The following is a 24113-nucleotide window of genomic DNA, read 5'->3' as shown; positions in this document are numbered from 1 at the left end:
TCCCGCACATCCTTCACTAGGATCTTGTGGGACAAGTGGACCATTCCACAAGACAGAAGTTGAGTAGGCCCAAACCCCAGGGAAAATCAGAATTGAGAACAGCAGGCATGGGGCCAGCTCCCTGCCAAGACCTACTTATTCTGGAACACATGATCACGACACCCCACTGAGAGGGCCATGACAACCAGTCATGTAGGGACAACACCTGAAGTCCCTGCCCATACAAATAGAGCATCCCTAACATCTCAGACTGAGCCAATGGGCAGCATCTACCCCTGGATCCCACACTACTCCCAAAATATTTATGAGGTCCCTGTATACATGGAATAAAGTGCATGAGTTATTTCACCAAGAATCATCTGAGAGTGATTGTTTTAGTGTCTTGGGAAGGGTTTTCTTTCCCTAAGAATTCATTGCTGGACCTTGGATCTACCCCTTAGGCCTGGCTCATGCCCCTGCTGCAACCGCTGTGGTTACCAGCTGTCCACAGCTGCCCATAGCCACTTGCTGTTGACTATAGCTACTTCCCACTGCCTGCTTGCCTAGTGGCTCCAGCTGTGGCTCCCAGCTGCTTGCTGCAGCTTAGCCTGCCATCACTGCTGCCCCTGGCACTGGCACTGCTATGGTAGCAAGAGAGAGCTCCCCCTAGTGGAGTGGATAAAGGACAGCTTGGCAGACTGACCAACTCAGATACTACCAAGGCCCAGATCCAAGGCTTTGACTTCACTTACCCCCAAATCTACATCCTTTGTGAACAGTTGAGGGGTGTGAAAGGGCCAGTCCAGCTGATCCAAAGCTGCAGGATCTCCATGACAAAGGACAACAGGATAACCAGGAGGAGTCCTGATGTGGATTCAATATTGATGGTTTCACAGAAGCCAGAGACCTCAAACCAGAACAATGACTCATTGTAACAGACATTTGCAAATGAAGATGTGTGAACAGGATATACTGTGGTACAAACTGTGACATACTACATCTTCCACACTACATCTTCCACGACGATATATTTTCTATGCGTGTGTGTGTGTGTTAATTTTATTTTAGGGGAGAGGTTCAAGGATGGAGTGGGATACAAGGGGATAGGGAGGTGACTGTCACTGCAGTACATGATGTGAAACTCACAAAGAATCAATACCATGGAAAGCTAGACAAAATCATTTCAGTCACTACAGAAAAGTCAAGTTGAAGCACATACAAAATTGGATCCTTAAACTCACAGTAAACAGGAAAATGGAAAGGAGAACAATTTAGTTCACTCCATAGGATCTACATGAATCCCAGCTTGAAGACGACACCATGTTCAGTGGGAAAACTGAGAAGTAATGGATGTTTATATTGTTTGGGAAAGAGTTGGCATCACCAATATGGGAGATAATATGTCAAAATCTTGTAAAGCTGAAGTTATTATTTGTTACTATTTGGCAAATATACACTTTGGTAAATGGTTTTGGAAAACTAAGAAAAAGTTAAATAATATGTACTCTTAGGTCTCCTTGTAAAACAATATCAAACCACTATTAATTTGGAAAAATAAACTGTTTTATAGGGAAAAAAGTGGGGTGGTTGAATAGACTACAAGAAAACACAGAATATTAAATATAAGGCACACCACTGTCATAAAGTGAAGGGATAGACAAGAGTACTCAAGAACAACAGGCACAGGAGAGGTTGCTCTCCGAGTATCTCCTACTACATCAGACAATGGGTTCAAGCCTTGTAGTTTACCAGTTGTGTGAAACTGCACATTACCAAAATCTGTAAGCTTCAGGCCTTTCATATGTGAAGTGATTATGAAAAGCCTTGTCTTTCAAGAATGCCTAAGTGTGTATTAAATATGTAAAATTATGGGACTAATTTTTTAAATAAAAAATCTTGTTATGAATCATTTTCCTTCCATATTGCACTAAAGCACACTATTTTTTAAAGCCAGGAACTCTGTTAGAAATTAAAGAAAACCCTTTCGGATAAAGAGAAACTTACCAAGAGAAAGCAAGTACTATTTTTTTTCCTTATGAAAAATCAATTTCTCCTCTATAAATTTCAGTGTCTCTGGTTTTATGTGGAGTTCCTTAATCCACTTAGATTTGACCTTAGTACAAGGAGATAGGAATGGATCAATTCACATTCTTCTACATGATAAGAACCAGTTGTGCCAGCACTATTTGTTGAAAATGCTGTCTTTTTTCCACTGGATGGTTTTAGCTCCCTTGTCAAAGATCAAGTGACCATAGGTGTGTGGGTTCATTTCTGGGTCTTCAATTCTGTTCCATTGGTCTACTTGTCTGTCGATATACCAGTACCATGCAGTTTTTATCAAAATTGCTCTGTAGTACAGCTTTAGGTCAGTCATGGTGATTCCACCAAAGGTTCTTTTATCCTTGAAAAGAGTTTTTGCTACCCTAGGTTTTTTGTTATTCCAGATGAATCTGCCGATTGCCCTTTCTAATTCATTGAAGAATTGAGTTGGAATTTTGATGGGGATTGCATTGAATCTGTAGATTGCTTTTGGCAAGATAGCCATTTTTACTATCTTGATCCTGCTAATCCATGAGCTGGGAGATCTTTCCATCTTCTGAGATCTTCTTTAATTTCTTTCTTCAGAGACTTGAAGTTCTTATCATACAGATCTTTCACTTCCTTAGTTAGAGTCATGCCAAGGTATTTTATATTATTTTTGACTATTGAGAAGGGTGTTGTTTCCCTAATTTTTTTCTCAGTCTGTTTATCTTTTGTGTACAGAAAGGCCATTGACTTGTTTGAGTTAATTTTATATCCAGCTACTTCACCGAAGCTGTTTATCAGGTTTAGGAGTTCTCTGGTGGAATTTTTAGGATCACTTATATATACTATCATATCATCTGCAAAAAGTGATATTTTGACTTCTTCCTTTCCAATTTGTATCCCCTTGATCTCCTTTTGTTGTCTAATTGCTCTGGCTAGGACTTCAAGTACAATGTTGAATTGGTAGGGAGAGAGTGGACAGCCTTGTCTAGTCCCTGATTTTAGTGGGATTGCTTCCAGCTTCTCACCATTTACTTTGATGTTGGCTACTGGTTTGCTGTAGATTGCTTTTATCATGTTTAGGTATGGGCCTTGAATTCCTGATCTTTCCAAGACTTTTATCATGAATGGGTGTTGGATTTTGTCAAATGCTTTCTCCGCATTTATCGAGATGATCATGTGGTTTTTGTCTTTGAATTTGTTTATGTACTGGATTACGTTGATGGATTTCCATATATTGAACCATCCCTGCATCCCTGGAATAAAACCTACCTGGTCAGGATGCATGATTGTTTTGATGTGTTCTTGGATTCGGTTAGTGAGAACTTTATTGAGGATTTTTGCATCGATATTCATAATGGAAATTGGTCTGAAGTTCTCTATCTTTGTTGGGTCTTTTTGTGGTTTAGGTATCAGAGTAATTGTGGCTTCATAGAATGAGTTGGGTAGAGTACCTTCTGTTTCTATTTTGTGGAATAGTTTGTGAAGAACTGGGATTAGATCTTCTTTGAAGGTCTGATAGAACTCTGCACTAAACCCATCTGGTCCTGGGCTTTTTTTGGTTGGGAGACTATTAATGACGGCTTCTATTTCTTTAGGAGATATAGGACTGTTCAGATCATTAACCTGATCTTGATTTAACATTGGTACCTGGTATCTGTCTAGGAACTTGTCCATTTCATCCAGGTTCTCCACTTTTGTTGAGTATAGCCTTTGGTAGAAGGATCTGATGGTGTTTTGGATGTCTTCAGGATCTGTTGTTATGTCTTCTTTTTCATTTCTGATTTTGTTAATTAGAATGCTTTCCCTGTGCCCGCTAGTGAGTCTGGCTAAGGGTTTATCTATCTTGTTGATTTTCTCAAAGAACCAGCTCCTCGATTGGTTGATTCTTTGAATAGTTCTTGTTTCCACTTGGTTGATTTTGCCCGAGTTTTATTATTTCCTGCTGTCTACTCCTCTTGGGTGAATTTGCTTCCTTTTGTTCTAGAGCTTTTAGGTGTGTTATCAAGCTGCTAATGTGTGCTCTTTCTAGTTTCTTTTTGGAGGCACTCAGAGCTATGAGTTTTCCTCTTAGAAATGCTTTCATTGTGTCCCATAAGTTTGGGTATGTAGGGAAAAGCCTCGAGATATAGGTACAGGGGGAAAATTCCTGAATAGAACAGCAATGGCTTGTGCTGTAAGATCGAGAATCATTAATGGGACCTCATAAAGTTGCAAAGTTTCTGCAAGGCAAAAGACATCATCAATAAGACAAAAATGCCACCAACAGATTGGAAAAGTATCTTTACCTATTCTAAATCAGATAGGGGACTAATATCCAATATATATAAAGAACTCAAGAAGGTGGACTCCAGAAAATCAAATAACCCCATTAAAAATGGGGCTCAGGGGGCTGGTGGGATGACTCAGTGGGTAAGAGCACCCAACTGCTCTTCTGAAGGTCCGAAGTTCAAATCCCAGCAACCACATGATGGCTCACAACCACCCATAATGAGATCTGATGCCCTCTTCTGGTGTGTCTGAAGACAGCTACAGTGTACTTACATAAAGTAAATAAATAAATCTTAAAAAAAATGGGGCTCACAGCTGAACAAAGAATTCTCAAGTGAGGAATAGAGAATGGCTGTGAAGCACCTGAAAAAATGTTTTAACATCCTTAAGCATCAGGGAAATGCAAATCAAAACAACCCTGAGATTCCACCTCACACCAGTCAGAATGGCTAAGATCAAAAATTCAGGTGACAGCAGATGTTGGCGAGGATGTGGAGAAAGAGGAACACTCCTCCATTGTTGGTGGGATTGCAAGCTTGTACAACCACTCTGGAAATCAGTCTGGAGGTTCCTCAGAAAATTGGACATAGTACTACAGGAGGATCCCACAATACCTCTTCTGGTATATCCAGAAGATGTTCCAACCAGTAATAAGGACACATGCTCCACTATGTTCATAGCAGCCTTATTTATAATAGTCAGAAGCTGGAAAGAACCCAGATGCCCCTCAACAGAGGAATGGATACAGAAATTATGGTACATTTACACAATGGAGTACTACTCAGCTATTAAAAACAATGAATTTATGAAATTCCTAGGCAAATGGTTGGACCTGGAGGGCATCATCCTGAGTGAGGTAACCCAATCACAAAGGAACTCACACAATATGTACTCACTGATAAGTGGATATTAGCCCAAAACTTAGGATACCCAAGATATAAGATACAATTTGCTAAATGCATGAAACTCAAGAAGAACGAGGTCCAAAGTGTGGACACTTTGCCCCTTCTTAGAATTGGGAACAAAACACCCATGGAAGGAGACACAGAGACAAAGTTTGGAGCTGAGACAAAAGGATGGATCATCTAGAGACTGCCATATCTGGGGATCCATCCTATAATCAGCTTCCAAATGCTGACACCATTGCATACACTAGCAAGATTTTGCTGAAAGGATCCTGATATAGCTGTCTCTTGTGAGACTATGCTGGGGCCTAGCAAACACAGAAGTGGATGCTCACATTCAGCTATTGGATGGATCACAGGGCCCCCAATGGAGGAGCTAGAGAAAGTACCCAAGGAGCTAAAGGGATCTGCAACTCTATAGGTGGAACAATATTATGAACTAACCAGTACCCTGGAGCTCTTGACTCTAGCTGCATATGTATGAAAAGATGGCCTAGTCGGCCATCACTGGAAAGATAGGCCCATTGGACTTGCAAAGTTTATATGCCCCAGTACAGGGGAACACCAGGGACAAAGAGTGGGAGTGGGTGGGTAGGGGAATGGGGGGAGGGTTTGGGGGACTTTTGGGATAGCATTGGAAATGTAAATGAGGAAAATACCTAATAAAAATATTAAAAAAACAAACAAAAAAATCAATTTCAGTGTTTGGTTGACTTCCTCTGTTGATACAACATATATATATATATTTTTTGCTATTGTTCATTTGTTTTGTTGCTTTGTTTTGGAGAGTGTATTTCATTGTGGCCTTGGCCGTCCTTGAACTTTGTAGACAGGGCTGGCCTTGAACTCAGAGATGTGCCTGTCTCTGCCTTAACAGTGCTAGGATTAAAGGCATGTGCCACCACTGCCAAGAACAGCACAGTTTTTATTAAAAACATACTTCAGGTACCTTGAAACTTCCCTTCTCTTGAGTTTGCATTCAACTAAAGCCACTTCAACTTTTATCCCTCTTACCTCTACTGGAAATATTTGAAATTTGCCAAATCGCAAACAGTGTAACCTGATGAGTGTCCTTTAAAGGAGCACCCTCTGGATGTCCCAGTCCATGACAAAGAGTTCCAGCACAGTATTTTCTAGGTGTCTCACTTTCCTTGAGCAATGGCTCCTTTTTCAGATTATGAGTATATACAACACCCAGGGTATTCAGTGATATCTTTAACTCCTCGCACAGCCTTACAGGATACGTTCTAGTCCTGCCAGTTCTCTCCCAATTCCCCCAAATCAATGCACAGGGCATTTTCCCAGTGTTAAGAAATGAAGCTGTGAAAATATTTTCACACATTCTACTCTAACCCTATCCAGTAGCCACTTTTAAATTCTTTCCCACTGAATGCCTCGAGGTTTCCTAAGACCCAACTTTATATTAATCAAATAATCGCTAGTTGATTACATTCCTGTAAAATCCTCTTTCTTTGCTTCCTTTTTCTGGACAGTATAATTAATTGCATGGTTACTGACTACATCTTCGTTATCTTAGCCCTCCAGTATTAGCATGGAATCGCTAAGAGTAGATGGTCAAATTATGTTTAGGGAACAATTATGTCTATGAACATTTGGGCCTAACTGAATAGTACTTACGTGCACAATTTTTAATTGAAAATTTTCATACAATAAATTTTGATAACATTGTTTCCCCTATTCAACTCCACCCAGATAAATGAAACAAAGACATTTATATATTTTATTTTTATTTTATCATATAAAGAGAAAAGTTTTAATGCAAATATTAACCAAATTACCATTTTTCTCTTTCTCACTCTCATCAAATATTTAGTGATGAATTGTTTAAAATTTCTTTTATAAAGAAACTTATTCTGCATACTGATGAATTTGTATGAACAACATAGTATATTGAGCTAATCATATTGATACATAAAAAGAACATTTGAAAATTGAACTAAACAAAAATGCAGATAACTTTCCAAATTGCCCATAGAGAACAGGAACAGAAAGCTATTCACTCCACTTCCTCTAGTCACAAACTGTCCATCATCAGCCCTTTCTCTCGCTGTCCTCTTGAACTACAAGGTCAAATAAAAAAACTCTTAACTTCACTAGGTGTGAGAGGACCTGCTTGACATGGCTGTGGGACCTTTAATTGGCATCTGTTGTTGTTTCACTGACTGCAGCTACAGCTGCAGCTCTTTCTTCCTCATCACTGACTGCAGCTACAGCTGCAGCTCTTTCTTCCTCATCACTGACTGCAGCTACAGCTGCAGCTCTTTCTTCCTCATCACTGACTGCAGCTACAGCTGCAGCTCCTTCTTCCTCATCACTGACTGCAGCTACAGCTGCAGCTCCTTCTTCCTCATCACTGACTGCAGCTACAGCTGCAGCTCCTTCTTCCTCATCACTGACTGCAGCTACAGCTGCAGCTCCTTCTTCCTCATCACTGACTGCAGCTACAGCTGCAGCTCTTTCTTCCTCATCTTTCAAAGCCTCATCATACCGAGACTGGAAGACATTCGGAACTGTATGGTTGATCTTAGCCCAAAATTCCAGGATTTTCATCTTGCTTGTCTCAACATGAGACCTGGGACCCCACAGAAATTCATAGCTTTCAGGATCGCTGTTAGGCACTGGCTGATACTCCAGGTATTTAAGCTTCACTAAATCTTGAGTGATAAGCTTCCTGGGTTCCCCAAAAATGAAATGTTTCTGTCCATCGTATATTTTCATCTTATTCAGGAATTCCCAGATCTTTTCCTCAGTAGCACGATTTCCTTTCAGGAATATTACCCCTAGGAGATTCATGAGCAGGCCAGTCTTGGGAAATCCCCTTCCTTTGGTCACAACGCCGTTGTTAGGGAGATTCATTTTGCTAACAAGGGTGTAGGAATTTTTCATAGAATCCACTTCCTTTATGTCTACACCAAGAACCACCTCTACGTTGAATGAAGCTCTTGTGAAGATCTCATGGAAGTGTTCTCTATTGGTTTGGGTGATCATCTTCAACACATCTGTTTTCAGAATGGCCCTTTTCATTCTACACATTTCCATCATGTAGCTCACCACCAGGCGGACTGCACCAATGAGAGACCTTTTAGGGCGCTTCACAGTAGAAGGTGAGGCCTGGGAAGAACTATGTTTTCTCTTAATTTTGCACTTAGCTCCTTTATATGATCTTGTGAGAGAATCACTCATAGACTCAGCGGTAGAAAGGGCTCTCTGAGGCACCTTGGAAGTGCTTTGTAACTTAGAAGCGGATTCTTTATGGGTAGTAACCCCCAAATGAGGAGAAGATGGAGGGAAATGGCTTTTCTCCTCTGCTGCAGGGGCCTGGGCACCCTGGAGATCCTGGTTCTCACCGATAGCCTGGTGGCATTTTCCTCCTCTAGCATTGAACTTTTTCTTTCGACCCCGAGGCATATTGATCTTGTTCAGTGCGTGCTAGTAAACCAGTGATTCTGCTACCTGGAGAAAGATTGGGATTGCATAAGTACCTTCAACAGAGAGATAACTTTTGACTCTAAGGAGCCCACCTTTACAGGATTTGGTAAAAGTAGTGCTCTAAGAACCCACTGTGCTCTTGTTCTGACCAGCCTGCCCTCTGATAACCCTACGGAACTAATTAAAGTGTACTTTAGACTGCAGCCTACCATCCCATTTGGTGTGCACTGAGAATGCAAGTGGTGGTGGAAGGCTTAATTCTGATGGATCCCCTTCTCTCTGAGATAGGAAGATCTCTCAGCTTCGAAGCCAGTGCCATTATCATATCAAATTGTTAGTAAAACTGGGCCCCTTCCTTGTGCATCAGTCATTTTGGATTAACTCCATTTAATGCTCTCATTCCCTCCCATGGGTCCTTAGGATGAAAGGAAAGAATACCTGAGCCCTCGACACTTTTCATGGTTTACTCAGTTCTAAGAGCTGACATAGGCTCACTGAGAATTCACATCCAGAAATATTCTGCCCACTGAATCTGCGACTCTGTTAGATAACACCTCCCTCTCTGGGGCTTTCTGTGCAATATTTAGTGCAGCAGGTTTACTGGGCTCACACAAGGCTAAGGAAATCCCCTAGGGGATAGATTTAGTGGGACCCTGTCGATTGTGAGACTGCAAATGCTCTCCTTAATCCAAATTCAGGGTCTTAAACTTAAACCCAGATGACTTTTAGAAATTCACATTCAATTGATTCGACAGATGCTGACTCAGTCTTTCTTCCAAGGCTTTCTTCCCATCACAAGGGAAGTGAGGATGACCTATATCCTGCTACTATTGCCTGGAGTCTCTCCATACTGGGGTGTGTTGCTAAGGAATGTCACTATTACAGAATCCTTGCTTTTTAGGTCCTTAGCATATCAAGTGGAGTCAGGGTCTCTGTGATGTTCTGACATAAGTAACACAAACTTTGGATGAAACCTAGACCTTCGTTGCTCACCTTTGAAGTAATCATTTCAAGCTTCAATGGCTCCTATAGTTTCTCAGATGTTATAGGCGATAGAGAACTCTCTGAGACTACCTATTTGAGGGATATTTCCTTTAATCACCACTCAGAGTCTCTCAACTGATTTTGACCAAGACACTCCATTGCTGAACTGGTAGCCTGCCCATTGTATCTACTTATGCTGCATTCTGTGACTTTCCAGGCACAAATGAGGGACATTCCAATCATGGAATTCTGTCAATTGAATGCTTTCTCTGACCCTAGGGTCCCTTCTTCTCCCTACACAAGTTCACTAGCTACAAACATACTCCTTTCCTTCCTTAGTCCTTAGAGTGAAAATGTACGTACACTATATGTAGGTACACTATAATGGTTAACAGCTTTTTTTAGGCCCTTACTGAACTGGAAATGGGGCTAAGTCTTTTGACATCACCTCTCTTAAGGAATGGACTGGCAGACACAAAGGATTCCTCACTGTACTGACTAAAGTGCCCTCACTCACCAAGGGAAGTCACAGGCTTCCCAACAAGAAGTAATGTAGGCAGGATTCCTGGGTTTGGGTAGCCGTACACGACAAGACAAGGGAAGGAGGTGGGGAGACATGGGGACATGGGCAGAAATTTATGAAAATCATTGTTTAGGAAACAATTCTTATTCTTACACGCACCTGTCAGCTTTACCTTAGTTTTCAACAAGAACTCTTATACCAGAATTGGGGTCCCCACGCATTATGTTCTATTAGGCTGTTCGCTTTGACCTTCAAGGCAGAAATGAGGAGCATCATGAACTCCTGCTCATGGGCAGGAGTGGATTCAGCGGAGCAAGAATCCTTCCTCTACTGACTCAAGGCTGCTGCCCTGAAATGTAACACCTACCTTGTTTAGTTCTAGACCAGAAGTCTGGACATGTACAAACTAAATGGTCAACACCCAAATAGAAACAAAGTTGAGTTTTTTGATAAGCCTCCACACGCGCCCCCCCCCTCCACTTTTAGAGAGCATCCTCCCTCTTAGTACTCATATGAATCACACACCTCCTAAACAAAATTTTACATTTCCCTCAGTTGATAGGATCTGGGCAGACACACCTCCCAGTAACAGTTGACAGCCTCTAGGCAAAAAAGATTCCTCCCTCAGGCAACTGATAGGATCTGGGCAAGCCCAAACCTTTCTTGATCCACTGGGAGAGTCTCAATTTGTGCCCCCTTCTGGAGGTTCTTGCCCAAACCTTTCTTGATCCACTGGGAGAGTCTCACTTTGCGCCCCCTTCTGGAGGTTCTTAGGTATGTCAGCAGGAGCTGAATGGCACACCTTGGTTTAGGGGCAAAAGACCTTTCATCAGCATTGGGTGCCCCAGTTTTACTATTTTTGACCAAAACCTCTCTCTTGCAGATAGGGGGCTCATAAAATCCTATTAGGCTGCTTTTTGTGACTTTCCAGACAGAATAGGGGTGTCGGGGAGCTTACTCCAGAAACATGTTTGCTGACTCAACAGAGTGGATTCTATGAATCCTGTGTTCTCTTGCTCTATAGAATCCAGCTCACCAGTCTCTCACCAGTCTCAACATAGTCCTCATCTTCCTTAGTCCAAACAAAGCTCTCACCTTTCTTAGTCTTTTGAGTGAAAAAATCAATGTAAATTACAAATGGTAACTACAAGACTATGGTACCAGCCTTTGGCCAGTCAACACTATCGCTGTCACTGAGTGCAAGAAATGCTACATGGCTATGCTATCTGAGGCATTCTAGAGTTGACTGATAGCAAGTTTGGGAAGATCTCCAAATGATGCCATTTATTTTATGGTGGTGTATATTTTGTCCCATTCATTGGGGGAAGTGCCACTATGCTCCTGTGTCTTAAATGTTTCTTAGAAAACATGCCACTTCTACAAACATTTGAAGTATGCATACTGCATAGATTTCTTTAAAGGTCCATGTCCCAGGTTTGGGATGGGATCAAGACACTGCTATACCAGGCAACAGGCCCAGAACAGGTGATCTTGAAAAGAGAGAAAAAAAATGATGCTGTTGATGCCTTGTATCCAAAAGTCAGAATGGACCACTTACATTACTCCTATTTTCATATACTTACCTATTTTGTGGGAAGGACATTTAAAGGATGCTCAACTCACTATGCTGTTGAATACGTTCCGGATTATTTGACTTTACATATGTAGTCATGCTGTCAACATGTATTGTATTTTCTTTTCATTTGAAAAAAGTTTTATTTGTATCAAGTTTTTTCTTTCTTTTTGGTTTTTCAAGATAAGAATTCTCTGTGCAGCTCTGGCTGTTCTGAAACTCACTCTGTAGACCAGTCTGGTCTTGAACTCAGAGATCCACCTGCCTCTGCCTCCTGAGTTCTGAGACTAAAGTCATGCTCCACCACTACCTGGCTTATATTAATATTTTTAATTTAAAATTATTTATTTCATATGTATGAGTGTTTTACCTGCAGGTTTGTACACCATGTACATGTGGGGTCCCCAATGAGGTCAGATGAGGGTGTTGGATCCCCTAGAACTGGAGTTATACAGCCATAAGCCTCTTTATAGGTGTTGGAAAACAAACCTGGGTCCCTGAAAGAACAACAAATGCTCTTTTTTTCCCCATTGCTGCTCTACTTGGCCATAGTCACAGGAAGACACTGAGAATCATGAGACAAAGCAGGATACAGAGATGTCAGTTGGGGGATGGTCAAAGCTGGCAAGAGGCTCACTAATAATTTTTTTAATTCTTTTTATTAGATATTTTCTTCATTTACATTTCAAATGCTATCCCTAAGGTCCCCTATACCATTCCCCCTGCCCTGCTTCCCTCCCCACCCACTCCCACTTCTTGGTCCTGGCGTTCCACTGTACTGGGGCATATAAAGTTTGCAAGACCAAGGGGCCTCTCTTCCCAATGTTGGCTGACTCCATCCCATAATGAGCCTCCAAACGCAAACACTATTGCATATGCGAGCAAGATTTTGCTATAAGGACCCTGATATAGCTATCTCTTGTGAGGCTATGCTGGGGCCTAGCAAATACAGAAGTGGATGTTCACAGTCAGCTATTGGATGGAACACAGGGCCCCAATGGAGGAGCTAGAGAAAGTAACTAAGGAGCTGAAGGGAACTGCAACCCCATAGGTGGAACAACAATATGAACTAACCAGTACCCCCCAGAGCTCATGTTTCTAGCTGCATATGTAGCAACAAGTGCTCTTAACTGATGAGTATTTAACTAGCTCTATATGTGAGTGTTCCTAATAGCTTCATTATTCTAGTTCAATTCCTTTAGACACAAACTTCTGTAATCCCTTAGGGAGTTCGGCTTAAGATTAGAGAATGTGCTGTTTTCTATTAATACTGTTGGTAATATTGTGTTGCACAATGGAAACTCCCTGAGACCTTTGTGAATATTCGAAAGAAAAGGGGATTAGTGGATACTCTCAGGCAGGTGATGGTTCAGTCTCTGCTTGGCTTTTGTTTGTTTGTTTGGTGTTGGCTTGGTTTGGTTTTCTTTCCTTTTTTTAAGTTTTTTTTTCCGAGACAGGGTTTCTCTGTATAGCCCTGGCTGTCTTGGAACTCACTTTGTAGACCAGGCTGTCCTCAAACTCAGAAATCCACCTGCCTCTACCTCCCAAGTGCTGGGATTAAAGGTGTGCACCGCCCTGAATTTACTATGTAACAAAGGATGACCCTAAACTCTTAATCCTCCTGCCATTCCCTCTCAAGTGCTAGGATTAAGGTGTTTGCCACCATGTCCATAAGGCCTTATTTTTGGTTTTTTCATTTATTTGTATTTTTAAGCATACATTAACTATAAAAAGGTTTTGCAGCATTTCACAGGTTCTTTTTTTTTAGATTTTTAATTAGATATTTTCTTTATTTACATTTCAAATGTTATCCCCTTTTCTAGTTTCCTCCTCCAAAAATCCCCTACCCCCTACCCCTCTTCCCCAACCCACCCTCTCCCATTTGCAGTCCTGGCATTCCCCTGTACTGGGACATATGATTTTCACAGGACCAAGGGCCTCTCCTCCCATTGATGACCCACTAGGCCATCCTCAGCTACATATGCAGCAAGACCCATGATTTCCACCATGTTTTCTTTGATTGGTCGTTTAGACCCAGGGAGCTCTGGCAGTACTGGTAAGTTCATATTGATGTTCCTCCTATGGGGCTACAAACCCCTTCAGCTCCTTGAGAAAGTACCACAGCTTCTATTTTAATACTTATGAATCCCTCATTCCCAGATCTTATGCATTGCTCATATCCCCTTCTTTTTGTTTTACCAGCTACTCTTCCTCCTACTTTCAAGATATTTTTAAATATATACTTATAATGTGAGGGAAATGTTATTTCTTTTTTGAAAAAGTTACACTTAAAATCATAATCTCCACTTGCCATCTTCCTTCCTCCAAATGACACGATCTATTATTGAAGCCTGCAGATATCAAATATATATGTAAGCCTATCACTCCAAAGTATGTTTTTTTTTCCTTTTCTTCATAGTTCACAGTGAAAGTGGAGTTCTGCTCCATGCTTTTAATCCTTGCACTCAGGACAGAGAGTTAGAGAGATTCTCTTGACTTCGCAGCTAGTTTGGTCTGGTATTGTAATATTTACTTTTCTCCAAAGTGAAACAAGCACATAAAAATGAGCCCTGTTTATTTTGATGTGCTTACTGCTTTTACTGGATATTCTATCCAGTGGCTTGAGTGGAGAGAGTTTCTTGGTTTTTCTGTAGCAAAACCACACAGCCCTAAAGGCAAGCCTTGTGTTCACATCATTACCAACAACAGGACCAAGAAGGAATTCAGCAGCATCAGATAAGTCTCGAGTTGGAAGGATGAAATACTGTAGGCTTTGATTTGTCTTCTACCATGGAAGATATTGTCACTTACCAGCTATGCAAGTTAAAGAATTCTCTGAGCTGCGTGTTTCACATTTATACAATGGTTTTCTACTAGCCATAGAACAAGTGCAAGGAGTGGAAAGCATTTGATATAGTGACTAGCATGTATTGAGCCTCTCCCTCGTGTTGCCTCATGGCTGCAGATGCCAACTAAAAGACACCACCATCACCCCTACCATCCCCACCATCCCCTGGTACCCTTGAGATTTAACAAGAGGCAGAGGCAGCTTCTATCTGATTGGTCTGCTTTAAAATTCTTCTCCGTGTGATTGTGAAGGACAAGGTGAGACACTGTCCTGTCCCCTCTCTGAAGAGAGTTTGGACCCTGACCAAGTTCCCTGATTTGCCACCTGGAAGAAAAGGAAGCTTCCTTCCTTTTGAACAGATCATATCCACTATGTGAGATCTGTGCCTCCATGAGCCCCAGGAGAGGACATCAAGGAGAACACTGCTAGCTAAACACTTGCCAATGGTCTCATCATAACAAAAGTGCTACCACATAGAGAGGAGTTCAATGATTGGCAATTGAACACAGAGGAACACAGCCTCAGGCTTCTATGATAAAATAACCTAGAGTGGAAATTCAGAGGCATCTCTCAACTGTCATTATTTCCCGGGGTTCATGATGGCATTCCTAGAAAGACTATGTACCCACAGATATGGAGTGTATGCTCCACACATTTTCTCTGATCTGATACAACTTGGTAGTCTTCCATGACTTTACTTGAGACCCATGTTCCTTTTTTAAAGATTTATATATTTTATGTATATGAGTACACAGTAGCTGTCTTCATACACACCAGAAGAGGGCATTGAATCTCACTACAGATGGTTGTGAGCCACCACATGGTTGCTGGGAATTGAACTTGGGACCTCTGGAAGAGCAGTCAGTGCTCTTAATCTCTGAGCTATGTCTCCAACCCTGAGACCCATGTTCATATTCTTAGGGCCCTCAGTTATTGGATACGTTTTAAGAAAATTTCAAATTGCTTAATTACCCTCAACTGCTCAAATTCTCTGTATATTAATAGTTATGGAAGGAATGTACTGTCAGCACAATTATGGGCTGGGCATTTTTGACATGCTAATAGAAGCTAGAAAATAAATCTCTGCTGATTTAATACAATAGACTTTGTTGTCTCAACAAGGTATGGCCCTTTTCCCATTCCACAAAGGGCTGAGTTCATCCTAACTTTTGCTAGTGCCCTCCCAGGGATAAGGAAGTGAGACTTTCTAAAGGTCTTTTCTGCCTTAATTTTTCTTTAGGTTCTTAATGTTGCTTTTGCTCACTCACTTTTTTTCTCAAGCACTTTTATTCTGCTTGGGTGTTACATATCATTCTCATTCTGGTTCATTACCTGAGTCCAACCAAAGACTGAAAATCCTTTCTTGCTTGACATGACAGTGCTCCCGGGTACATTTCGATCTCCCAGAATCTTAAAAAAGTATTGTGGCAATATTGCTAGGTCTGGCAATTTTGCCTGAAATTTCTTGGCAGGGAGCAATTCTTTTTGTAACACACCTCATTCTGAGGTGTTGGTCTCTAAAGTTCTTCCATGCATAGTTCTGGGAAGTACTGCCTAAAGTGGAGTAAACATTGTGGTCAGCAAACCTTCTCAGTGTGATAATGAAAGGCACGAGTCTTTTTTGTCTCCTCTATTCAAAGGTAGGTATATTGTTAATTTACTAACACTTTAAAATGAGTAGCATTGTGATATGTGTGTATACATCAGACAGACAGATAAATAAGCTATATGCCACCTCATGAAAGCATTCTCAAGAAAAAATCTTTAAGTGACATAATTATCTTGTGTAAACTAGTTATTAATCACATACACCAGGCATATTTTTTTCACATGCTCCTGACCTCAAGATTATGAGGACAGGGAGACTCTCAACTGTTACCTTTCCACTTCTGTAAACAATGCTTGTTTGCTTCCTGAACATGTCTATAGCTGGAGTTTTGTAAATGTTGCATAATTATGGGCTTTGCTTTTAAAAGCTCAAGCAAACTGTTGGGACTGCTCCCTGCTAGTCTATATAGGACATTCCAGCCAACAGAGACTAAAGGCTGGAATTTTACTTATTCAGGCCTCTCAGGTGGTCTCCAGTTACCCCATAATGTTTTGGAGGTTCCAGCAAGATCCCTGAAGTAAATCTCCAAGGTTTACTCGAAGGAGCTAGGGCTCCTTCTAGGCAAGAGTAATGTCTGTCAGTCCTCGGGAAGGTCACTGAGAGGCCCTTCCTTGGCCCCAGAAATCAAGTGCCCCTCACCAACTTTCCATCTGAAACTTTCCGAAGGAGTCTACCTGCATACCTGAATTCAAAACCCCTGGAGGTAACATAAACCTAGGTTTCCAGTGTATGGTCAGTCTCGGGTGCGAATCCCGGTACTTGTGGAAAAGCTGTATGTAGAATAAAAACTCCCAGGACTGTGTTGTAGCTGGGATACTGCCTCAGGGTCTGAATCACATATGTATCCTGTGTCTGTGGTTTCATTTTCATTGTCTCTGTTCTTTGTATTGATGTGCTTCCATTAATCCTTTCCAGTTAGAGAAAGATATGGGAAACCCAAACCTTGTTGATGTTCTCAACCTCCCCTAGGAATGCATTTTACAGGACTTTAAATTAGTTTTCAAAGCACAGGAATCAGTTTGGAGTCCACTTCTTCAAGGGAACTCTCCATTTGCTTTGTGAATGGATTGGCTAGTTTTCTGTGTGGGTTGGCCCAATACTAGGTCATCAAAGTTGCTGTCAGGGTTCAGCCTTCCATCCTAAGAAGACCTGGACACCTGGATCAGTATTCCTATGTTCAAACATGGCTGGATATGCTGGAAATACAACCTTCCTGGAAGCCAGAGTGGTTCCAGATCTTAAATATGCAGGAGGAAAAGCGATGCATATTGCCAGAGGACTCAAATCCAATCCTGTGTTTCCACTGCCAGACTATCCCCTATCTGTGACTCCTCTAGAACCTAACACTTCTGATTCTTCTTAGTCCTTCCAACACCTGCAGTGGGTACTCCTAAGACCTACCTCCCTACTCTCCGTTTTATGAGGGATTTCCCCCAGTGTTGCCCCCACAAAACCCAGGTGTTGCCCAACCTCCCACCCAGAAGACACAGGTAATGATGATACTCCTCTGATGGTTCCATTCATGACTTGTTTCCTTGTCCACCATTGATCTGTATAACTATGAAAATCAAAATCCCTCCTTCTCTGACAAACCTCAAGGTTTTGTCAAAATTTCTTTTTTTGAGACGGTGTTTTGCATTTATCAGACTATCTGGGATGCCTCAGAGGAAAGAGCATCCAGAGGGCAGCAAAGAACTCCATAGCCTCTGTTTGGGAAACTGTTTCCCTTCTACTAGACCTCAATAGGACTTTAACATTGAACAAGTTAAGGGGGCTCTTTATACCTAATGCCTGAATCTAATGAATGGTCTCTGAAATGTTGCATGGAAGCCCATAAATTTGTCTAAGGTTAATAAAGTTTTGCAAGGACCAGCTGTGACACCTGTCACACTTCTGGAGATGCTATTAGAAGCCTACTGGACCTATACACCCATTGGCCCAGAAGCAGCAGAAAATAGAAGAGCTATAAATATAATCTTTGTCTTAGTTGACCCAGGATATTTAAAAGACCCTCCAGAGGCTAGGAGGATTTGAAGGAAAGGTACAGTTAGACTTAGTAGAAGTAGCTCAGAGTCTTTAATAATAGAAACTTGCTAGAAGATACCGGGTCAAAAAGGTTAGGGAAGACAATGTGCTAGTACTGGGAAAAACAGGGGCAGATGGTCCACCAGAAGGTAGTGAACAAAGCTTCTGGAAGCAACCAGGACTGTACCAAGACTACCCAAACCTCCTCTAGCCTGAAATCTATGTGGATATTGAAAAAAGAAAAAAAAAGACATTGGAAAAATCAATGACTGAACCAGTGGGCTGAAACGCCCAAAGCAAAAGTGCTCCAATTAGAAACGGAAGCTGCCTGATTGGGGCAGGGCTCAATTGCATCAGCTCCTTGAAAGCCTGTGCTTACCTTGAAAGTGGGGAACAAGACAGTCAGTTGTCTGATAAACACTGGAGTAACTTTTTCAATCCTAAAGAAACCTTACAGACCCCTTGCAAAAGAGATAAAGGTGCAACAGGGGATTCTGCTGCCTATTTTTTGACAACTGATGGAGTTGTGGACTTAGGAAGATGCACATTCACCCTTATGTCCCTGATAATGCTTGAATGGCCTTATCCTCCACTGAGCCAAGCAAGACCTGTGACAAGCCACTTTCCCCTTCAAGGAAGACATGACGGAATTAGATTGCAAACTCCCCTGTAAAATCCAGGTACTTGTCCAGTTGCAGAACAACACTAGATACTATCTGAGCCATCCCCAGTTCAGCTGGAATCATCCCCATATCTGGCTCTGTTACAAGTGAAATTTTCTGAGTCAGGGTAAAAATAAATCTGAGTAAAACAATGCCCATGGCAACTGAAGAAAGGAAAAAAGGGGGGTTGTACTTTACATCCAGAGACTCAGGAAAGCTACTATTTTAGCTCATTACCAACCACCTTGGAACATCCTTCTCCTTCCAGTCTCAAAATCCAGCACTAATGATTAGAGGCTTGTTGAAGGTTTAAGGGAATGGGTGGAAACTATCCCACAGTTCTAAAACCATAGCTTTTGGTACCCCACCTCCCCAAAACAAGTTGTGTCCAAACAACCACTGGGCCACCATTCACTATAACCATGAGTCAGCACTTGAGCAAGATGCTTGGAAAACACTTGGAGGTGGACTTTACTCAGGGAAAACAACTCATAAATGGGTATAAAGCACTTCCTTTTATCTGTAGATACTTTCTTGTGTTGGGTAGAGGCATCTCCTACCAGATTGGAAATAGCACAGGCTATTTTAAAGAGGCTTATGCAGCAATTTGTCCCTAACAAAGGTTTGGTGAGCTTTCTTAATTTTGCCCTCTTATGACCCAATATACTCCTTAGAGAGGAGACTTTGTCCATTTGAAATTCTTTTCTGGCAGACCTCTTCTTCCCCTACCTAGACTACGAGATGTACACTTAGCTGAAATGTCTCATCATTGCCTTCTCCATTCTCATCAGGCTCTGCAACAGGCTCTTCAACATGTTCACAAAACTGAGAGAGACTCAGCCAAGAGACTCTGGTTTGACTCCCCATACTTACCAGGTTAGTGACACTCACTGCCTAGATTAAGAGACATTATCCAGGGGCTGGCAAGATGGCTCAGCAGTTAAGAGCATCTACTGCTCTTCTGAAAGTCCTGAGTTCAAATCCCAGCAACCACATGGTGGCTCACAACCACCCGTAATGCGATCTGATGATCTCTTCTGGTCTGTCTGGAGATAGCAACAGTGTACTTATGTATAATAATAAATAAATCTTTTAAAAAAGAGACATTATCCAAAGACACTTGAGCCTCATTGGAAGAGGCTATTTCACATGGTCTTCACTACACCTACCACTGTTAAGATTGCTGGGATTGTTCCCTGGATTCCTCATTCCCAGTGCCAGCATGCAACAGACACTTCTGAGCAGTGGACCATCACTCATCCGGTGGATCCTTTAAAGGTTAAATTCACAAGACTGCCAGAGGTGGATCCGGGCCACAATTTCCAGATAAATCATAAAAATGCCCTAGTACTATCATGTCTTTCTACTGAGTCTTCCCTGCCTGGACTGCCCAATTCTAGAACAAACAAAAAAGAGAAAAGGTAAAAGGAAAAAGAAAGAAAGAAAATTCCTGTGCTAGGGCAACATTAGGTAAACATATAGGTAAACTAGCTCTATAATAAATACTATTGGCTTCTGCCTTTTATATAAAAGAGGATTTCTTACTCCTATTTGAAAACCTATACAGGATATTGCTCTGCTAACCTAACCATGTTTAACCCTTCAACAGGTATTATTAAATCTATCACTTAAAAATTCTTACAATTGGGGGGAGAGGGTTTCTTATTACAAAGCAGAAGATGCAATAGAACTCTATACTTCCTATGTTATAGTACATACAAACGACACATGTAGTAAAATAAAAAAAAAAAAACTGCACACAAAAATGCTCACACATACCCAAGGAACAAATAAATTGTTTCCACACTGAAGTCATCTTCAACAGAATTAAGTCATATTCCTTTGCCTGAAGGACAATTTTTCACTTATGAACAGTACACTTATAATTATATTCCTGCTAACTTATCTCATACTACCTGCTGATATTTAAGTAGACAATCTATTATTTTTTCAACAGTCCAGGAAAAAAAAAGCCCAGTAAGACAGCAAGCCTCTGACGGGAAACAGTTGATAATATAGCCCTCCTCTCAAATCTGAGGCTGCGGCAATCACACTCTCTGTAATAGGTCTCCGCATTCTGGCTGTATACACTGATGAACAGCTTAGCTGGATGGCCTGTAAAATAGCTGAAGGTTTAAACTATACCTCCATGGCTTATTAAACAAAGTACAAAAAGTACATCGACAGGCTCTAATAGATAACAGGGCCATTATTGATTACCTATTGCTACTTCACCATCAAAGATGGCAAGAAGTTAGGAAACTGCTGTTTTAATCTCTCCGACAGTAGCAATTCAGTTAATGAAACAAAAAATCAGCGAGTTATAAAAATTTACAGAAAGGGTTACTCAAGATGGGTACTGGGCATATGTAGCAGAGGACTGACTGCCTTGTCTGGCTTTAGTGGGAAAGGATGTGCATAATCCTGTAGAGACTTGATGCCCCAGGGAAAGGGGATGCTTGTGGGTGGGCGAAGCACCCTCTCAGAGTCCAAGAGGAGGGGGGCAGTGTGAAGAACTCTGGGAGGGGAATCAGGAGGGGGGCAACATGTGGAATGCAAATAAATAAAATTAAGAAAAGGTTGGGGCTGGGATCTGACTGGATGGCTCACTTCATGGTTAGCAAAATTTTACCCTGGTAAAGCAGGTGTTTACTTCTGTCTTCTTGTTTTATGGCTCTTTAATGTGTCAATATTTACCCTTCTGTCTCCCAATCAAATGAAAAGACACTTTAGATACAAGGAGCCCTAAAATTAAATTCTACAAGCTATAAGTTGACAATTTGACTTATTCTCCTAGTACCAGTGAGGAATGTAGTGGGCTACTGAACTTGTTACACCATCTTGTGAAACCATTCTTAAGAAAAATTTTAAGTGCTAAAATTTTCTGAGAAAACCTGGTCGCTGGTCACTTAAATTTCTACACAATGTGCTCCTGACTTCAAGGTTATGAACATAGCCTGACCATTTAGCTGCTAACTTTTGTCTTCTGTAAACAATGCCAGCTTGCTTCCTGCAGATGTCCACAGGTGGCATTCTGTATGACACAAAATTGCAGGTTTTGCTTTTAAAAGCAGAAGAAAATTGGAAGTCAGGCTGTTCTGTGCCTCAATGCACAGGACAGCACCATTGATGGAAAAGAAAGACTCTATATTGCGTATTCAGGCCTCTCAGATGGTCTATCTTCAGTATCCCTTAATAGTAGCTGTCCTATGAATTTTATGAAATGGAGAAACTATAGCACTGGACAACAGCAAAGAATACTTAAGAGAAAATTGATAAATCCCTTTATTAGCAGAATTAGATTTGGGTGTAACTTCTGTTGTGCATTATTCCCCATCATGAAACAGATGTCCACAATGGCAAGTGTTTTTTCAATGTAGTTGAGGGAACATATGAGCTAGCATATAGCTTTAGGATAAAGCTATCCTCCCCATCCTGACCTGATGTCCCTTATCAGTTGAGGTTATATAACTGAAAATGGAAGTATGTCACTGAATAGTCTATTTTTTTCTTTGCTTATACATTTTGAAATTCTTGTTGCTCTATGTATTTTAATTCAGTACTTTGATCAAAAGGTCACTCCTTTACATCAGACACATGTTGGTATACTGAGAATAATACTGCAATAAGAGTCACAGCATATACTTCAATCTAGGAGGAATGGAACAATGTAGACTCTAGAAAAGGGATATAGTATCAACTCATAACTTACTAGCTCTGTGAACTATTAAAAATTATTCTAAGCCTCTTTTCATGCACAGTGTTATGCAACAATTTACCCTAAGTAAGAACTGGAGGATTTAAGCATTCCATTCTACATGAAGTCCCTTAAGCAGGAAGGTAAACAGGTCAAAATAGCTTCAGGAAGTTCCTTCAAAATGGAGGTAAACAAAAAAGCTTCAACAAGTACCTGAAACTGAACAGATTCAATAGACCCCTCCCCTTTCAGTGTAAATAAATAAAAGCTGAGAGTCCCTCTCACAGCAAAATGAAGCAGGGCTGCAAATAGGACTCTTAAGACAAGTTAAACTACCAAGACACAGACAAGCTGTGCTGCAAAGACACTCAAAGGAGAAGAGGTTCTAAGATGACTCTGAGACCAGAATAGCTACTTAGAAGAAGCAGAAGCAGAAACCAGAAAAGCTTCTTGGAAGGGGATTAGACCAACTGAAGCACCTGAAAAGGAATCTCTCCATCCTGTTAACCTGCCTGCAGGCTATGCAGTGTGGTATAGCTTCACAGGTATTTTGACCAGTCACCCATGGGGTGTTTTTGGTTTTTTTGTTTTTGTTTTGTTTTTGTTTTTGTTGTTGTTGTTGTTTTTTGGAGGAGCAGCTATCTTTGAACCATTTCTGCTCCTCTAAATAATCCCTCAGTCATATTCCTGTAATTAACCTCAATAAAATTCATGGTTCCCCAAGCTGGAGATAAGCATTATCTGTACTTGGGTCTGTTATAAGCTCCTTATCTGGGTTAATAGGCATGTATTATATAACCATAGGAAAAAACATATTGTTGCACAATATTGAGAAATGAGTTTGAGAGGTTTCATCTTATAGGACTTAAAAACAGGACTCAATGGGCAGCATTTGTGCATTTAGCTGCCTTGTATAACTGTCATAAAATATGGGAATCAATAATATAAACATTTTGATTTGATTCATTGATATCTATCCACCTGATACTATTTTTTTCTATTTTTAAATTTGATACCACAGAGTATACAGCATTGTATTTGCAATAAAATAATTAGAAATTTTTCTTTCAAAAAGTTGTTAAAAAATGTTTTCTGTCTAAATGTCACAAAATCCTACTTATTTCATTGGGAAGGGGATGACATTTCAGTCTCATGAATAATTACAGCTTCTCCAAGAATCTACCACTGCATGGGCAGGTGCTAGATCTACTTACAATAAATAACTTCACTAAAGTCTGAAGACTTCCCAAGACTGTATGTTTAATGTTTACGCAGAGCACAAGCCTTGAAAAAAGAAACATCTGAGTCATTGTGATTGAATTTCTCATGTATTCTATAATATCAAAAACAAATGGAAGCATACATTTATAAGTTCGAAATCAGCAACTTCAGTTAACAAACCAACAAATGACCAAATGTTACTATTGGCCATTCTCAAATATCTTTCTACAGATTTTTCAATCTTCAACATTTTTCCTGTATAAATGCCATGTTCTAATTTGTATTTCAAGTTAATACAAAGTTTGAACATTCAGTTTGATAAACAGAAATTAGGCACAGTC

The 24113-nt window shown here is 40.8% G+C and overlaps 1 protein-coding gene across 1 annotated transcript; it reads right to left on the bottom strand.

Moving 5' to 3' along the window:
• Positions 1-7251: 7251 nt before the first annotated feature.
• Positions 7252-9660, bottom strand: Mageb3 (MAGE family member B3). Its single transcript, XM_085837665.1, has 2 exons — positions 9624-9660; positions 7252-8654 (listed from the first exon to the last, which is right to left on the bottom strand). The coding sequence occupies exon 2, from the start codon at positions 8607-8609 to the stop codon at positions 7335-7337; it is 1275 nt and encodes a 424-aa protein (XP_085693791.1). The 5' UTR covers positions 8610-8654; positions 9624-9660; the 3' UTR covers positions 7252-7334.
• Positions 9661-24113: the final 14453 nt, after the last annotated feature.

This window comes from Mus caroli, unplaced genomic scaffold, assembly GCF_978045245.1.
Source record: "Mus caroli unplaced genomic scaffold, Mus_caroli_1 scaffold_5, whole genome shotgun sequence".
NCBI classification, from domain to species: domain Eukaryota; kingdom Metazoa; phylum Chordata; class Mammalia; order Rodentia; family Muridae; genus Mus; species Mus caroli.
The sequence above is the reverse complement of the archived record's forward strand: the minus strand, read 5'-3'. Positions and strand labels throughout refer to the sequence as shown.